The sequence below is a fragment of the Marmota monax genome, unplaced genomic scaffold (assembly GCF_021218885.2).
Source record: "Marmota monax isolate L192 unplaced genomic scaffold, Marmota_monax_Labrador192_F-V1.1 WCK01_AAM20220418_F8-fsc00100, whole genome shotgun sequence".
In the NCBI taxonomy this organism is placed as follows: domain Eukaryota; kingdom Metazoa; phylum Chordata; class Mammalia; order Rodentia; family Sciuridae; genus Marmota; species Marmota monax.
In genome coordinates, this window is record NW_026693872.1 from 2,030,982 (window position 1) to 2,050,805 (window position 19,824).

Genomic DNA, 19,824 nt, shown 5'->3' on the forward strand with positions numbered 1-19,824 from the left:
ACACATGATCAGATATTGGCAACTGACATGAGGTGGTGGTACATTTATATGTATATCCACATATGTGTGTGTGTGTGTGTGTGTGTGTATCTCCATCCCTATTGCAAAATATTTAGCACAGGGAATGCTATCAAGAAGGTTCTCTTTAAAATGCCAGCAATGTCTTTTCAGTGCACCCAATATACATGTCAATATAAGAAACTTAAGCACCCTGATGTTACTGGAATGTCTGAAATGGTACTATATCAACACTCCCAAATATAGGTGTCTCTTCAATACTGACCCTCACAGTTCCTCTTCTATGAACCATTAAATATTCCTCAAACCTCAAAACTAAATGAAAAGAAATGATCTATTCTCACTTTTGAGGAGAAACATTTTATGCTAGACGGAGAGATGGTTTGAGGACCTTTAAGGTCTCAGTATCCTGAAGGATGCCTTCAATGAAATTTCAATAATAGATGATTTTAGAATTTAACATAACCTCCATAGGTGGGATAAATTCACCAACTTCTGTAGTGTGAGCAGAACACTGCTTTCATGTACTACATGGCAAATATCTGCTCCTGTAACACAGCTGAGGTTGACCTAGATTCCGTTTTAAGATAAGAAAAAGGGTCTAAAGGTGCTTTGCTACTGTGGGCTTGGAATCATGACTGGTCAATAGGTTCTGGCTCTGGCACTTTTAAGGTAAGCCACCTTCTCTGAATATTGAAGAAACTACATAACTTACCTCACAGAGATGTGAAAATAATGCATGGGACAAAAATCCGGTGAATAATACAGAAGCATGGAGTTAATATATTAGCTTTTCTAACTCAGCAGAGAGAAAAGATTCCACTGTATCTTTAAGAGGATTTCCAGCCAGAAGGCAACATTTTTCCTTTATAAAGACTTGCTTATAACAACATTTTTCAAGGAACTCAGCTCAGATGGTACAGGAAACACATTATGGCCTACTGCACCATGCAAATTCACTGCTCAGCACATTATGGGAACACAGATATAATCCTGGTCCCCTAAGCCTTGTAGGTTCTGATTTTATCTTTCTTCCTTTTTCGCTCTCCCCCATTCCCTTCTTCTTTCTCTTCTTTTGTATGCACTACAGTGTAAGAACAGTAAAGCAGCTTATCTCCAATGTATCATTTTTTTTTCTTCAGTGGGTTTAATGCCAAATTCCCCAGAAATTTGCAATTTTATAAAGTAACACTGTTTCCAGATATAAAGGTAACTTTTCCATCAGTGACCAAAAAAATTAGAAATAAATAAAAGCCAGTGGAAAAGCAAATAGCCCTAACTTGGCAATTATTTAGCCCTCGGAAATTTCCAAGCCCTTTTGCAATTACTAATTAATTAATGAAGATGACGTTCCCACTTTACTGAGGTTGAAAGCAAATAAAGAGGTCTAAAAGTTTTCCTCAAATTGAAAGTGGAATATCAAGGAAGAACTCATGCAAGTAGTTACATCACTAAGCAAAATAGAGTCAAGATGTAGAAAATAAGGTCAACTGTGCCCAGGTGCAGTTGAACAAAGGAATGTTCTCCTCAAGACCAAAGGTGAAAAAGCCCACTCCTCCATCAGCCCAGGCACCCACAACACACACAGAATATATCTTGTAGCTGTATCAGTCCCTTTCTTCCTTTCCCAAAGCACAGACAGATGGCTAAATGTCAACCTCTAGCCACTCCCCTTAATAATCACATCGAAAAGTACATAATCTGATTCTCATTTTTAAAATGCTCAATTGAATATGATGTGAAAACAGGACACTGTTGAAAAACAAATATTTAAAAAATTTAAAAAGTGATATGAAATCCGCCGATTCCTCTGTAATAGTGTATTAGATCATCTTGAATAACTACTTTACTCACATAGTAAACAAAATGAAGTTGCATGATTTCTGGTGAGTAGTTAATAAAAATTCATTCCATCACCCAAAGCAGGATGATGAAACAGATTTAATGTTAAGGATGTGGCTGGACTCAAGCTCTTAGATTCAGGCTTTACAATGAACTCTGATTCTTTTTCCTCTGTTGTTTCTGAATGTTTAACAGGGACTAGCCTGAGGATTCAATGTGGTAACTGGTAAACAGAGCACTTGAAGATTGGCTCAATCAAGGATTCCCTCCAAGTAGATGGGAAGCTTTTACTATCTCCAATGTAAGGTTCTCCAAGTGGGATAACAGCACCCTCAGAGACTGTCTCTTTTCCTTTTGATTATCATCCTTTGAGTCAGGTTGTCTTGGCCAAGGCAAAATTGCTTACCTATTAGAACTTAAATGTTGCTACCCACTGTTCCAACTTACTATTTTATTTTATTGTAATCTTGACTTATTGCAGTTGCAAAAAAAAAAAAAAAAAGCGAGGTAAAGTTCAATAATCTTAATTTATCTAAACTGGTTTCTTTCTGGGGCAGGGGGGGACTAATGTAAATCTACCGTCATGTTAACAAATGCAAGTCGTACAGATTGCCTATTTTGGATAAGCCTGCTTTAAAAAACAAACACGAAACCCGTTTAATAACATTTATCATCATAAAGAGACAATGCTTTAAAATCATGTAACATTTTAACTTCGAATCTTGATATTGGACAATGAACATGGCTGTCCCACTTTGTATAATGGTTATGCATGATGTTGACAGATTCCTCCAAGCCCTTCAGAGGCCCCATCTAAGAAGGTCTCTAGTTCTCTAAGGAACCTGATATCCACTTAGAACACTATTAATAGAGCAGAAACTTACATGTGAGAAGAATGGTTTAGTAGACACCCTGAAGGAAATTTTTGTTATGAGGTTGAGTATGAGAATGGATCTGTCTGGAAATCGACAATCTTGTCAAAACTATGGAAAGGAATGAAATATAGATACATAGTCCAATCTTCCATCCAATACATCCCCCCAGTTACGATTCAGCTGTAGACTAACGGAAGGCTTTCAAATTCCTGATACCTCACAGTTCTAACTGAAAGGAAAGGAGGGCTCTGTTCCAACATAATGGCTGGAAGCCAGCTCCATTTCTTCGCCTCACCATTTCCAGTAATTCTCATTGGTTCCTATGTCATGGTGGGAGTAAAAAATATGGTGTTGGTTTAGTACTAATAGAAAATCCCAGTTGTTGTCAGTGGGATGTTGAGTATTATGTCTTATGTAGAAAGCGGAAGAAACTGAATGCACTGACTAAAAAGGTCAAGGAGCAGAAGATAACTAGTATTCATAAAGGATTTTCAAGCATGCGTGGGTTAAAGGGTGAAAAGTGAGATTCTTCTTGGAGGATCAGTCATGTGAATAAACAAGGGGCAACAGACCAGTCCTGCTGTGCTGCGACTTCTCTGAGCAAACTCTGAGGTGTCGCCTTGCTTAAATCCTTTTGGCCTCGGCCATCTCCTGAGTCCTTGGCCACCTGTTCTACCCCTGCAACCACTGTGGAGCCAACACATGAGCCCAATAGCAGCTCACCTCAAACCTATCCTGCACACTTGCCACTTATAGATCTGGGAATGTTCTCTATCTGCTAAAGTGTAAGATGATGCATGCTTATTTAATACGTAAGCAAATGAAACTTGTGTGAGGAAATTCCTGCTCCAAAGAGGGATGTTTTGATGGACAGGAGGATAATTTTCTCTTTCTTTGCAAAAACAGATTTTCCTGAGATACTATGGTTGATGTGGCTTTTTGGGAGATGATCCTTTAAGAATGAGCAATTAGTTGTACCTGCTATTATAAAGTAGCCCCATTGATGACATATTTGCAAATAAAATTTCTCTCCTTCCTACTTGACTCTTTCATTCCTGGGATTGTATTTGCTAATGAACAACAGAGTAGCCTGTGCACTTTGGCCATCAGCTTTGCTTTCTGGTGAAGGTGTACTAAATGAGGCTCACTTTTTCCCCATCACTGTGTTCATGAATTTCTTACCTTTGGCTGCAGTGGTGGTGAGGGGGCTGACACAGGATCTGTGATATAGGTCTTCTTGGAACCAGGGACTGGATACATCCCAGCAGGGTTCTGGTTCCCCATCACAGGAGGAGTGTACCCTTGTTCTCGCTTCCAGGTATTTGGGTGACCCTGCAGACCATAGGCAGGATCGGAGTCATTTCTGCCCCCATAGGCAGACCCTCCTCCATAATAGGGTTCATAATAGCGTCCTTGGTTGGGGGCATAGCCAAACCCAGGCTCGGGTTGAGGACCTGGTGGTGGAACGTATGCATAATCTGTGCCTCCCCGGCTTGAAGGAGGTGGACACTGCCCAGAGGCAGGGACTGGCTGAGTGTTATAGCCATGGGACCCTGGGCCATAAATCTGTCCAGATGAAAGGCCACCCATGTAATGAGGGCTAGGCTGGGCTGACTTCACTTGCACATTGAAGGTAGGCCTTGAAGGGGTCGATGCTGTGGTGTAGGAGGCTGGGACTGGCTGAGGCTGGGGTTTGAGTGTTCCAATTGGAGTCACAGGGATGGGGCCAGCCTGAGGTGCAGGCTGTGGCTTCGTTGCAGACTTTTTGGTTGCTGTAAGAGGAGGTTGGTTTGGGATGACCATTCTCTTGTGTCCTGTGACAGGAGTGGAGACTGGAGGAGAGGCTGTTGTACTAGTAGAGCCCTAAAGAAAGAGAGGGAGGGAGGGAGGGACAGGGAGTTTGTGGGGGGAGGGGGGAGAGAGAGAGAAGAAAAAATTGCAAAGATTATCACCAATAAAACAGAATAAAAATCTATAAATTAACAAATATTAATAACTTATTGTTATTTATGATTTAAGATGTGTAATACAGATAAGGCATGGTCCTACCCTCAAAGAGACTAATGCAAAGATCAGTTGTGATTCTCTGCACTACTGGTAAACAATTAAAAAAGGAAATCAAGGAGATAAGTCCATTTATAATAGCATAAAAATTAAGAAAACACCCAGGAATAAACTTAATATGGTAAATTACATATATATATATATATATATATATATATATATACACACACACACACACACACACATTATAAACCATAAAACATTGTTGAAATTATGTATTCATAAACTGAGAGGCTTAATGTGCCAAAAATGTCCTTACTAACTACAATTATATATAGATTCATTATAATCACTATCAAAATCCCAATAACATTTTTATAGAAATAGAAAAAAAATTCTAAAATTCAAATGGAGCCATGAAAGATCATGAATTGCCAAATCAATATTGAGAATCAAGAATGAAGCTGGATGAACTACAATTCAAATATAGCACAAAACTACAGGAATCTAAACATTGTGATACTGGTACAAAGACAGACAGACCAGGAATACATACTGGGGAAAGTGCAATCTCTTAAATAGGAATCAAGGAAACTGGATATCCATGAGCAAAGAAATGAAAGTGGACCCTTACACCATCAACTAGAAATGGATTAAAGGCTTAAAAATGCAAAAGACTTAAGACCTGAAACTAAAAAGATCTAAAGGAAAACACAGAGGTGTAAAGCGTCATTGGTTGTGGCAACAATTTCATGGATATGACGTCAATAAACATGGCAGCACGGACAATGGAAACAGAAATAAACCAATAGGACTATATAAACTGAAAAAGTTCTCTGACACAGCAAAGGAAACAATCAACAGAGTGAAAAGGCAAACTAAAAAATGGTAGAGAATAGTGCAAATCACATATCCAATAAGGGGTTAATAGTCAAACTACATTCATCATGAGTTCATTCACAAGACATTAATTAGAAAACACAACTATGGTTAAATGGCAGAAAGATCAGTAGAGGAAAGGGAGTAGGGGATGTGGGAGGAGGGGAAGGGAGGGAAAGGTACTGGAGACTGAATTAGAACAAGATAGATCCATGCTTTTATAATTATATCTAAAGGGATTCTACTATCATGCATAACTAAAAGGAACCAATGAAATATCTCCCCATAACAGTCAGGATACCTATTAATAAAAATAAAACAAAAGTAGTATTGGCCAGGAAGATGGAACTCTTGCACACTACTGGTGGAAATGCAAAGTTATGCAGCCACTAATAGAAAATAGTTTGGAGGTTCCTCAGAAAATTAAAATAGAAATTTCCCTTAGAAATATTTACTCAATACAGTTGAAATCAAGATCTCTAAGAGATATCAGCACTCCTTGTTCACTGAAGCACTAGTCATAATGGCCATCAATAGTTAAATAGATAAAATGTGTCATACATATACAATGGAACTATTCAGCCTTTAAAAAGATGGAAACTCTACAATATGCAAGAACATAGATTTGCTTTGAGAGCATTAGAATAAGAAAAATGCCTCATTCACAGAGAGACAAATACTGTATGATTCCACTATATGAAGTATCAAAGACAGTCAAACCCACGGAATCAAGGGGTGGATGGTAGTTGCCATGTGTTAGGGAGAGATTGAAAGAGGAGTTTTAGTCAAGCAATTTTACTCAAGTAAGATGAATTAGCTCTAGAGGTCTGATGTTTGATTTTTGCCTCTGGTCAACAATGATACATCATACAGTTCAAATTTTGTTCAAGTAGCAAGACAAGAATGTATGCTATTATCCTGACTTGAGCAAAAGCAAATCTGAGTGCCTGCACCAGGAAAAAGATGAGCCACAAGAGGTGCATCTGGCCTGTTCTTGTGTTCTGGCCACACCGACCCTAGTTCAGACACACATTCAACAGTCACTATGCGTCAGTTCCTCTACCACATTATCAAGTCCTCTGGGACAGGGAGACATCTACTATTCATCCAAGGATACTAGCCACCTCCCCTAACCTCACAGACTTCGACATATTGAAGATGCTTGGAAAATGACTAATAGAAAAAAATGCCATATTAAAAAGTTCTGAGTCTCCAAAAATTACATACATGTGTATTTATAGATGAGCATAATATTTAAATGTGCTTGATTTTCAAAATGAAAATGTTAAATCGTGATAGAAATTCAAGAATTCTTACAAAAATAAAAATTAAATGTCAAAAATATATGCTTGGAAACACCAAATAATCCAAGTAAAAAAGGTTCACTACGTGAATCTTCAATTCAATTAACTGAATACATGAACCAATAAGTGTTGCTAGGTTTCTTTGATCTTAAGAAATATAAATAAACAATTCCTGGTCTTCACCCCTTCCACATCCAATGAGGTAAAATATATGTAAAACCTCAAGGGGAAAATATGTATAAATATAGGTATTTATATTTATATATATATCAAAATACACAATTTTTAAACACATAGATATGATCTGTAAAATATTCAAAAACATGCCAGAATAGATACAACAGAATTTATAGCAGAGTTGAGGAAAATCTTCTCATCCCCCCAAAGAACTTTAGTAAGCAGATATTCCTAGAAGCAGGCAATGGCTCCTGAAACAGTGGTCTGATGCCTTTACTCAAAGCCTTTAGGAATGGAGTGTGTGTGTGTGTGTGTGTGTGTGTGTATGTTTGTGTGTGTATGTGCATGCGCGTGCTATGTTCAGCTGAAAAGAGAGAAATTTGTCCAAAGAGTTGCTTCTGAGGAGTAAGGTCTACATTAATTCTTTTCTGGGTACTTGCAAACACGACTGGCTTTACTTTCCAAACTGTGGCTCTGAATATCCATTGTGGAGCAGACTTTAGAGCTGCAGCAGTTAGGATGTCTGTCTCAGTGCAGTTGCTCAGTCACTGTCTCCATTTATAGCTGGGAAATATGAACTCTGGGTTTTTGATGATCTTGAGTCATCAAAGAAAGCAAAGTTTTCCCTCTTTCATTCAATTTTTTTCTCTGAAAAAATTTATATCTTATGTGGTTGAATAGAAAAATCTACCCTTAATTTTTTTCCTAGGTTCAAATTGATTTTTTCATGCCCTTTGTTATAGAAGGTCAGATTCTTATCTGGTACTTCTTTAGGGATATCTTTAGCATATGTGTGTGTACACACATACATATACATGCACATACACACATATATTATATATATATGTATATATATGTGTGTGTATTATATATATATATATATAATATACACACACAGAATGAACTGCTTACTAAGGGAAAACTACATACATTTCTATTGGGTTCTATTGAGACCACCTTCAGGCAGAAGGGAGAGAATAATCCACCAAGCTAGCATTACCCAGCCTGCTTAAATTGTAAGTAAATGACAAGTTTGCCCCATAAAAGGATAATATAAAAAAATGAAAAGGAGGAAAACTATTCAGTAACCTAGAACTTAACAACTAAATCTAGAATTACAAGATCACTAGGAAACTACAGGTGAGACACATGATTTGTGGAAAAGATAGCTGTTAAGACTCAGGACTCCCCACCCCAATAATGATACACTCAAACTATGTCTTCTCAAGTAGTGTACTTATTCATGCTTATTTAGGTGCAGAATAGCCAGGAGGGACAGGGCACTTATCCATGGATGACAGAGCGAGAGCTGTCATCTCCTCTAGGTTCAAGAATACAAGGGAAAGAGCAGTTATTTCAACCAAAGAACAGAATTCTGAAGAGGAGAGCACTCAAGAGAGGACTAGGGGCCCTCCTTGGCAGGCAGGTAGAAAGGTTATAATCAGCCAGCCACAGGAAGATATGTGGCACAAGAGGCTTCTGGTGTCTCTCAAGGGGCCCTATTTTCATCTTGGGTTTGGTAAAAATGTGTTTTGTCCCCTAATAATTCAATGTGGATAATGCCTCTTTAATCATCATGATAATAAAAAGTCCCCATTCGTTTCCAAACGCCCTGTGATTAGTAGGTACTTTCCTCTCCAGTCCAGAACCACTGGAAATGAAATGTTCACTAAGTGACCCTGAGATTTTTTTTTTCAACACTATCTCTGGACCAACCTAAATCACCAGAAAGCTATATATCTATATCAAATTGAATTGGATATAATGACAAGACAATTTTCTAGTCTTTCTGTGAAATTTCTGCTAATGACAACAGTCAACATGTCATCCTGTATCCTGTGACTAACAATCCCTTTCATCTGACTCAGGACCCCTTCTCAAGGATCAAGTTCACAATTTGAAGCACTTGCTATATTATGAAGTTCTCAATTTTCTGTCTCTATACTTCATCTGTATTGTGAATCATAGGCAGAAATATTTAATTGTCTATTCCATGTGTCTCATTGGATGTCTCATATGCTTTTCTGACTTCAGAAATTAAATTATGATCATCTTCCCTGAATTCTGCTTTTGTCTGATGCTCTAATCCACCCAGTTGCTACTCAAATGATAACAAAGGAAGTCATTCCTGTGCCTCTCCTGCCCTTCCCATATTTCACCTTTCCTACTACTGCAACTCGGATGATACCAACTCCAAGATAACACAATTTTTCATGGGAAATTTTCCAATAGCATCCAAACTGGTCTTTGAGTGTTTCCTCTTGTTTCCCATCAATGAAATCCTCCTTCTATAGCCAGAGTGATGGCTCTGGAATGTACATCTAATCACATTATTTTCCCATTTAAAAGTCTTCAACCTTTGGGTGGCATGACAGACTCAAATATACCTCTGCTGCCTCTCCTTGAGAATCTCAAGTTATCTAAATAGGATCTTCATTCCAATTCAGTTTGCCATACTCTCTCACTTCTCAGAGATAACTAGGAACTGGTCTCTTTTATTCAAGATGCTTTCCCAATGGCTTTGAAATATCATAGCACATAGTAGGCATTTCAGAAGTGTTTAATGAATGAATGAAAGATAGTCTTCCAAGAAGAAATGCATTCCTCTTGACAGATTATAACCAACCATACAAAATTTGAACTACCTAATTTCCCTTATTGACTTGATAATTAAGAAACTGACAAAATTGATGCAAGCTTAATTACAGTAATGTCATTGTTTCCTCCTTTCTCTAAATAGTTTAATGATTTTATTTCTGGAATTTATTAATACTATTCTCTTTCCTAGAAGCATTTGAGATGTTTATTTTCATTTTAATGGTCAACTGAAAAGTTCTCCTTGATGATTACTTAAGTCCCCTCAGGCAAGAGCTATGGGGACATATTTTAAATACACTTAGAAAGAGAGCAAAGGAACTAATGCATTTTAAAATACTTTTTTTTTAACCACAGGTAGTGACTGAAATAAAATACCCTTTGAATTAAAAAACAAGTAATCAAAGTACCTCAAACTCCAGAAACACAATCCAAACTATTTATTAAGTAAAAATTTATTGAAAGTCAGCCCTGTTCAGGTACTGAACTAGTTACTAGAGGCACAAAACAACAAAGGAAATCAAAGTTAATTCATTTAGAAAATTATTATTTAATATTTTATGAAAAATTCCATAAGATGAGCGAAAATGATTTCAACTTAGGAAATTTTCTAAAGTAACAGCAGGTGAGAATACACAAAAGCTCAAAACTCCTACATCATATATTGATTCCAGGTATCCACTGACACCTGGAAGATGTTAAATCATAATGTAAATATTAAAGGAAAAAACACAGAATGTAGGTTCAACTGGTTATATAATACAATCAAAGCTACCTAGAGCAATACATCCAGCGAATGAGAAGTAGGCAAAATATGGTTGACTTGTTAGAAGGTTAAAAGTATTTCAGTTTCAATTATTTTTTCATGACAATCATTTCAGGTTATTTGAAGAAACTTGATGAATATTTGAATTGGAGTTATTCACTTTGGTTATTGCTATAGCAGGAAACTAAGTAAAACACCTATATTGGTTAATTATAAAAGTATATATTAATAGCAACAAACATTTATATAGCATTTTCTTTATGTAAACACTTTGTGTTGAATGTATTTTATCCTCACAACTACTCTTGAGACAGGAAATATTATTGCCCCTATTTTCCAGAGAAAGCTGGTAAAGCCCAGAGAGATGAATTGCCTATGGTTACCAACTAGCAGGTTACAAATTCAGGATTCAAACCCAAGTAGTCTGGCCCCATGTCATGGTTTTAAAGATCATTCTACCTCTCTCAGGTAATAAAAGAGTCAGAGCAAATGTATAAAAGCATAAAAGGCCTTTTAGGTCTATCTATAATTTTCCTATTGATCAAGATATGGATATAGAAAAAAACATTTACTTCCTAGAAAAAATACCAACCAAATAAATGGGGCTACACACAGTAAATAATACTCAGTGTCAATATCTGAGAAACAATGGAGTGGCATTGACTGTGAAACCTGAGGAGCTCATACTCTGCCCAATGGCAGCTCCTGTAGTGTGTCAGCTGACTGCTATTCATGGAACATGGATCCAATATTCCTATACTGACTTCAAGGTTTTGCTGAATATTTTTGTTTTGTGAGAACACTAGAAAGCCAAAGCATTTCTGCAGGTCAAATGTAAGGCAGGAGATGCACTTTACCACTTCTTCTCTAAGTTACAAACACTGGCAAATATTTGTAAAACCCTGACATGGGGCCAGACTACCTGGGCTTGAATCCTGGATTTGCAACCATAGACAATTCATCTCTCTGGGCTTCACCATCATCCTCTGGAAAATAGGGACAATAATATTTGCTATCTAAAAAGTAGTTGTGAGAATAAAATACATTCAACACAAAGTGTTTACATAAAGTAAATGCTATATCAGTCACCAGTGAGGCTAATCAGTGTAATAAAGAATTGCTGTGCACTAGAATTCCAGAGACCCAAAGAGTATAGGAACTCAACCAATTTAGGTATTTTGATCTTGTATCCTGCTACTTGACTAAATTTGTTTATCAGCTCTAGAAGTCTTCGGTTGGAGTTTTGGGGTCTTCTAAATATAGAATCATGTCATTGGCAAACAGGGGTAATATGACCTCTTCTTTTCCTATTTGTATTCCTTTAATTTCCTTCTCTTGCCTGACTGCTCTGTCTAGAGTTTCAAGGACTATGCTGAGTAGGAGTGGTGAGAGTACACAGACTTGCCTGCCTTGCTCCTTCCTGTCTTTAGAGGAAATGCTTTCAGTTTTTCTCTGTTCATTATGATAATGGCCTTGGATTTGTCCTATATCGCCTTTACAATATTGAGGTAAGTTCCATCTATCTCTAGTTTTTCTAGTGTTTTAAATATGAATGGGTGCTATACTTGGCCAAATGCTTTTTGGGTATCTATTGATATAATCATGTGATTCTTGTCCTTAATTCTATATATGTGGTTAATTACATTTATTGGTTTCCATATGTTGAACCAATCTTGCTTCCCTGGATGAAATCCATTCGATCAAGCTGCACTATCTTTTAAAAATGTTTTTGTATGCAGTTTGCCAATATTTTATTAAGAATATCTGCACCTATATTCAGCAAGGATACTGGCTTGAAGTTTTCTTTTCTTGATTGATCTTTGTCTGGTTTTATCCACAGAGTGATACTAGCTTCATAGAATGAATTGGGTGGTGTTCCCTCCTTTTCTATTATACTTCACTCGTGAAGGCAGTTATCAAGAATGCAAATAATAAGTGTTGGTGAGAATGTGGAGAAAAAGGTACACTCACACATTGTTGATGAAACTATAAATTGCTGCAAGCAATTTGGAAGGAGGTATGGAGATTCCTCAAAAAACTAAATCAGCAGCCACATCAACAGTTAAGCAGCATAATTCATAATACTGAAGATACACAAACCAAACTAGATGCCTTTCAATAGATAATAAAATTTCTGAATCTGTATAATAAAGACAAATGCAAGCACAGATTACCTGCTTCACTTATAATGCAACACCTCATTGACTATTTAATTCATAATTTCTTTCTAGCACTGAACAGGAAAATGACTTAATTTTACTTTCTTGAACATCCTTAATAATCATCTCCAATGCTTTGAGTTCAGTACCACAACTCCTTTCCTTACCCACTTTGGCCATTCATGCTATCTATTCCATAGATGACCCCATGAGCTGGAAAACAACCTATTAGATATAGAGTACAGTCTGAACCCTTTTCAAATCTGACTTCATGACAGCATAGGTTAAGCTTTTAAAATACAGATTATTATAGACACACCCACTCAAGAGACTAAAATCTGGAAATCTGAAAAGGTTAAGAAAATGATTCGCATCAAAAGCAGAGTTCAGAACCAGATTTTGGTTCTGTTGTTAAAGCAGAAGAGGGAATCTTACCTGGAGCAGTGGGCTTTGAGTGATAGGAGTGGATTTCAAAGGAGAATTTCATAAAATTTAGAAACTAATTTATTCTTTCTTTCTTTAAAATATTTATGGTAAATATGTCCATGGGTTAATTTAGTGATATGTATTCAGAAGACTAAGAGATTCTATACTTTTAAACTAATAATCTCATTTCTAAGAATTTAAACTAAGAAACTGACCACAGATGGCATAAATGTTTAGTTTCAAGGATCATTCATTGTAATTTGTAGAAGTGAAGGATTATGGGGAATTTACATAGTTCAGTAAATGAGGATTATTTAAATAAATTATTCTGGTACAATCACATGATGGAAAGCTATGGAGCCATTAAAAACCATTCTGTGAAGATATTTAAAAACATCAATAACTCCTTTCCTTACCACAAATACCAGAAATTCCATGTCTGGGCATACTGCTAAGTAACTGAAAGCAAAGACATAGATATTTGTACAGTCATGTTCACATGTTCACATTATTTGTAATAGCCCAAAGGAAGAAGCTACAGCATTCACTGATGAATAAGTGGATAAATAAAATGGGAGCCAGGCACACATGCAACAAAATACTATTCAGCATCAAAAAAGAAGTGAATTCTGACCCAGTTACAACAAGGAGGAACCTAGAAGACATGCAAAATGAAATGACCCAGTAACAAAGGTACAAAATTGTATGAATGCAATTACATAAGATACCTCGAGTTGTCAAATTGGTAAAGACAGAAAGTAGAATGCGGCTGCCAGGAATGAAGAGGAAGAACAGAAAGTAATGTAATGGGGTGGCACTTCTATTTGGGAAGATACATCTGTGGACATGGATCCTGGTGATCAATGCACAACAGTGTAAATGTACTCAACAATACCGAACTGTATATTAAGAGCAATTGCAATAGGAAATTCTAGGTTATGCATATTTTATCCCTAGAAAATAAAAATAAACAACAATAAATAACATGTCAACCATCTCATATCTTAAAATCAGGTTAGGAAACTGTTTCATGTCTGTTCATCAACAAATGCACCATCTGTCTCTCACACAACATATGCATACATATGTAGCTAGAAGGATTTATTCCTGGACTGGTCACAGTGGTTTTTTTTAAGTGGGGTATTTTTGGGGTATTCTGTATACTTCCCCATTTCCCAAACTTCCTACCATAACCACATATTCCTTTTGAAATCAAAGGGAGAAATAAATAACATGTCATATCTATACATTTTTTACGTACAATATAAATATATATAAATGCATAAATACATCACACATATTTCTTATAAATAAATTAATACATATTTAAAATAAAGTTTAAGAAACATTTACATTATTTTACAAACCAAACACCAAAAAAATAATTATAGTATTCTAATTTCCATGGCTACATACATAGAAAAAAGGAAGAAACAGCCAAAAATTAAAAGTGGTTTAAAAGTATTGTTAAAAGTTAAAATTTTGTACTGGGCAATACATTTAAGGAAAAGAAAAATTGTTTTCTTCATCCTCTTCTTTTTCTTCTTTTTTTTCATATTTTTCACATTAAAGACAGAAGTCCAATCATAAATGGTAACTGGAAACTGGTGATGAGTTAAAAGAGTCTCAAATATTACTCTCAAAATAAAAACACACAATTTTAATGGGTGCCACTGAGCTTAAAACATCGCTGCCAGCACAGGTATGCTTGATGGGCACTTGAACCCCCCCCCCCCCACCACACACACACACACACACACACACATGCCTTCCATGGGGCTCTCCTCAGACAGCCACAGGCCTCAACATCTTCTGTGCATCGCATCAGCACTTGCTCATTTCACAGTGCTGTGCTCTGCAAACACACACCACTGCTAGTGACGGGCTATTCTTAATAACTTCTGAGGCAGAAATAGCAGAAACAGTATGGTCTGATGTGGCACTCCAGAGTGGGTTTTGTCTTAGAAGCCTTTCCGTTTAATTAATTCTCATAACACTTCTGAAGGGGTATAAAATACTGTGAAGACAAGCGGTTCCCTGGACAACTGAAGACACCAATGCCAGTATGTCAAGTTGTTTTCTCAGAAATAAAAATCAAATCAAGTGGGAGCACTTAGATGCTACCTTGAAATTCTTCCCTTCCTATCCCCCCAACTATTAAACACAGAAGCAATAATCCAGTTGAGGCCCTGCACTGCCATGTTCATAAAACTAGCCTGTCATCTTGCTGAGCCAAGAGAGCTAGCATTTTAAGGAGTGCCTCCCCCGCCCCCAGATAACTTTCACATGAGAAGATATGTCATCAGTTTTGAACTTGAGAGGTCTCCAAGGTTTTTGTTTATATAAATACACATATAGTATAGTACACTGAGTTCCTAGCATGCATGTGTCTGGCACTGGATAAAATGCCATTGTGATGAGGGTTAATTCGATCTGAGCTTATTCTGTAACCTAGGAATGTAGTGAGAAGGGACCTATTTCCATGACAAGCAATCTGCTTCCCTGAATCATCCCCCCTAAAGGGCCCAGCACTTTTCTCCAATCAGACCAAGGGTTTAGTGAAAAATTCCAAGAGCTGAACCCCTTAGCTGAGAAATAACAAAACCCAATCCCTGTGAGAAAAGTACAGATGCACTTTGACATGACCAGTAGCAGTGGACACTAGATAATTCTTTTGGTGGGTAAGCTTTCAATGATGGGCTATTAAAATGCTTTCAAATTAGGTTATTTACCTTAAGGAAAAAAAAAAATTAGAAGATGGTTGAGAAAATCATGAAGTATTATCTAGTGAAATGACATGCAGTTGAAAAGGAAGGGAGCATGTATTCCAAATAATGGTCTATGAAGAAAAATAAAATAGGGACAAAAATTGTAAATCATTTATGTTGTAAGGTTGGTAGATACCTCTAAGATTTAGCAATGTGATTGGATGATACAAATATGCTTATCCTATAGTGTTTCTACTTGATTTTGTGATTCCATCTACTAATTACTAATCAGTAGTTCCAGTTCTCACTCTTAGCTTATTGGTGCTCTAGTCCAGTCCACTATCATTGCTGACCTAATTTACTGAAATAAACAAATAAAAAAACACATTTATATGAACATTTGTTAAACAAACTGATCTCTTATTGTCCTCCAGTACATACTGTAGACTGCAACCAGAATGTTTCTAAAACTGAACTCTGAATCTTGCATTCTTTCATTAAAATTTCTCAAGGTCCTCATTGCTGTTAGGATGAAGTTCAAATTCCTTCATAACAAAACTTCTGTTCATTCTCACCAGTCTCCTCTCTTACCTCCCTCCATGTGGAATTCATAGTCCCAGCCCTTCTGTGCTTACCCTGACTTGAATCCTTTCCAACCTGCTTCTGTCTCCCACCTCCTACTGAGAATTCATCCTTCAGATTTCAAATGAAATGACACCTCTTCAGGGAAGCCAGCCTTGATCCTCCAAGACAGGTAAGGTCCCTGCACTAATAGTTGGACCCCCTTTTATGATAGCCCTCATCCATTCTTTTGCATTTATTCCTTTAGCATTCATTATCTTCCCCATTATGTTCGATATGTTAAGAGCTTTGTTTTTCTAGTTCAACATTCTAACTTTTCTAGGCCCAGCACACAGATTTTCCTTAACCTATTCTTTAAAAGATGAAAGTTACTTCAATAACATGTTATAGTCAAATTCCACGAGAGAATAAATATTTGGCAAATAATAATGGCAGGAGTTGACTAAGTTATAAATGTCTCATACTCTTCTTTATCAGTTTTGTAAAGTTGAACCCTAAACCATGCATCTAAGAAATGTTTGGGATTAATAGTCAATCTAATATTAAAATATACTGAGTTTTTGCATTTTGGGTTTCTTAGCTGTAGGTAACAGGAAATGTGGTGAGTCTGGTGAGCAATTTTGGTTTATAATCAACTGCTCTTGTAGAACAGATCCTTCCAGTCTCTCACTGCTACTCCAAGCCATTAAAATACAGATGAATAAAACCGCACAATTTTTCCCCCTGGAAATCTGTGTCCTGTAGGGGTCTCTCCTTTGGAAATGTATATCAGTGGTGAGAATTAAAATGTGAACATCTTGGAGACAAGAGTCTGAGAGTTAGTTATACTCAAAGGAATTTTAAAGAAGAAAAAGATGACTGAATTGTGCATAATTAAAACATATAATATTCTTTACAGAATCATGGAGTACTAGAGCTGAAAGAAACATGAAGGTCGTACATTTCCATCTTCTCAAGGAACAGGCTCAGATAAGATTTGCCCAAAGCAGTAAGGCTTTGAAAGTTAAGACTAGAGCCACCTTTCTAGAATTTGTTCCTACCATTCCACCAGAATGACCAGGTTTACTAACAAGTCACAAAAAGGCAACAGACCCTGTTTTTTTTTTCAACCAAAATGGACCTTAGTGCATAGATATTGGGAGGCCAAGATGGACATCACTAGCCAGGTTGGAAGGGATAGGTTGGGCTGTGTTTTCATAAAGGAGTTTCCAAAATAGTAGTGGAATTCAGTAAGGGAAGCCACGTGTGTGAGTAAGTGGCTATATTTGCTTCAGTGGAAACAAACAGACCCCCGTTCACATATTTCCAAAGGAATTTGGGTGATGGAAAGCAAATAAAAGAGGAATAGGTCATATATTACAGTCCTCAGAGAATTCCACGTGCAAAGCTTGCTAAAACCTGTATAAAATACTGAAAGGACACCATGTTTACAGCTCATTGGGCTCATAGCAGAGTCACTGGATGCTTGCTCAGTTTTTTTTCCCTTTGCAGAAACATGCTCATTTTAAAATGATCACTGTATTATTATGAGTTGAATACATGTCAACCGCATTTATATAAGGGGAAAAAGTTTTTCTCCTAACATATTTGTTCTCAGAAATGGAGGCTGTTTGTCCACTTATTGTAGATGGATAAAAGGGCTGAATCATAGAAGGGTATAATTTCTAAGGAGAGAGCACTTTGCCACAGAGTGGGAGGAAGGGTAGAAAATGTTTTCATAAAGAGTGACTATTAGGGACAAATAAGAGCTCTATTCACCAAACCTGTACACATCCCTTTATCCTTGTAAAACAAGCTATGAAAGCACATAATGACTAACTGCGGCAAAATTACTCACATTCTAACTTTGCATAATCGCTAAAATGGTTCTGGTTTTTTAGCCCTCCCCCTTCAACAATTCTGCACTCTTAAAATTTTTTTTTTTCAACCACAGCACAAATGGTTATAGCAAACGAGTGTACCAGGCACATCTGCTGTTCCAGAAAGAATTCACTCTCCTGTGCCAAATCCACGTCTATCGGAAGAAATAAAAATAAATTGCGAGCAGGTTCAGCAAATGCCCGGATAAATCCCACAGTGACCACATGGGGTAGATTCATTTCTCTAGTAGCTGTGGCCTGAAAGGGTGAGGGAAGGAGGAGTGATCTAGAAGCCAGGGCTGCTCTCAGGCCTGTGTTTCTCACTCAATATGAGTCTATAGTTAAGGTAGTAGCTCCTTTCTCTATTTTCTGGGTAACTATTTGAAAAACAGGATTGTATTTGTAGCCTCAGAGAAAGGAAGGGCGATTGCTACATGTTTTGTGGTATACGAACAGTATTCTTAAAAACAGCAGAGGCAGGAGCAATGATGGTTTGAATGCTCCCCCAAACACCCCTTGATATTTATATTTTTGAAACTTTTCCGATGAGAGCCTATTTGATATTTTTGATCATGCAGTGGAGTAAAAGTCCTAGAACTTGGGGGTGTTAAGGGATCTAATACTTTCTCTTTGCTAGGTAGCCAGTGTCAGCTGGAAGTTTGAGTCCTGACCATGGTCAGAGTGATCAGGCTCCATGGGAGAGCAAGGGACTAGGGCTTGGCCAGGAGCAGGGGACCAGCATCACTGCAGAAGTCTTTATCTTCAGGGACACACAGCAGGTGAGGTCCAATCACTGAACGTGGAAGAAGCAAAATGAAGACCTAGCTTATCCTTTTCCCTAGAAAACAACAGCAAATTCAAACACAGATACTCTTTGGGATATTATTTCAAATTGAAACAAGGCCTGAAAATATTTGGCTTGAATAAATTCACTTTTATTATTGTTTGGGTCTCGATTTCCTCTTTATAAAATGAAAGGATTTGACTGAACTAATTCAAAGATTCCTGGTAACTGAAGGTATCTAAGGGTGCCTTTGATCTCAGATAAGCTCTGACACCCGAGATTCTTTGGAATGGCATGAAATGAGACCCTTGTCATTCTGACACTGTTTTCAAGATTTATTTTTACAATTCTCATGATCTATATATGTTATAGTATGCTTAATCCTAATGCTATAATGTCACAAGAAAATCAAATGATCTAAACTTGCATTTAGGGCATGATTGAAGCCAATATGTCCATATGAAGAACAAAACCAAAACTATGGGTGGTGACATGAGTATAAGGAACATTGGTATTTTGCTTTTGTCTTCTGTCATTTTCTTTTGTAAAATGAGCACATATTCTTACATTGAGAACAAAATAGCTTGATTTACAAAGAAAACCAATCTCTTCAAATGTCTTTCCCTTTCAGTCAGCTCACTGTATTTTCCCCAACGACCCCAAAACAAAGAGATGTGATAGTTAGTTGGCTCTAAATGTATGACTTTAGAAATTATTTTTGAAAATGGTGTCATTCATATAGTCATCTACAATTTAATGACCATCTCCTAAATACCAGGAATTTTGCCAGTTACAGGGTGAAAAGTTACCATTCCTAGCCTCAGTGACTTAATAAAGTGTAGTCAG

The 19,824-nt window shown here is 37.0% G+C and overlaps 1 protein-coding gene across 20 annotated transcripts in view; it reads right to left on the minus strand.

The window, feature by feature from the left end:
• The window catches only part of Lpp (LIM domain containing preferred translocation partner in lipoma), a 663,875-nt gene that overhangs the window by 253,267 nt on the left and 390,784 nt on the right, over positions 1-19,824 (minus strand). For all 20 annotated transcript variants that reach the window (XM_058585075.1, XM_046462626.2, XM_058585070.1 and 17 more), the window contains one exon: positions 3,918-4,598. In XM_058585075.1, coding sequence (XP_058441058.1) covers positions 3,918-4,598 — 681 coding nt within the window. The remainder of the gene's footprint in view (positions 1-3,917; positions 4,599-19,824) is intronic.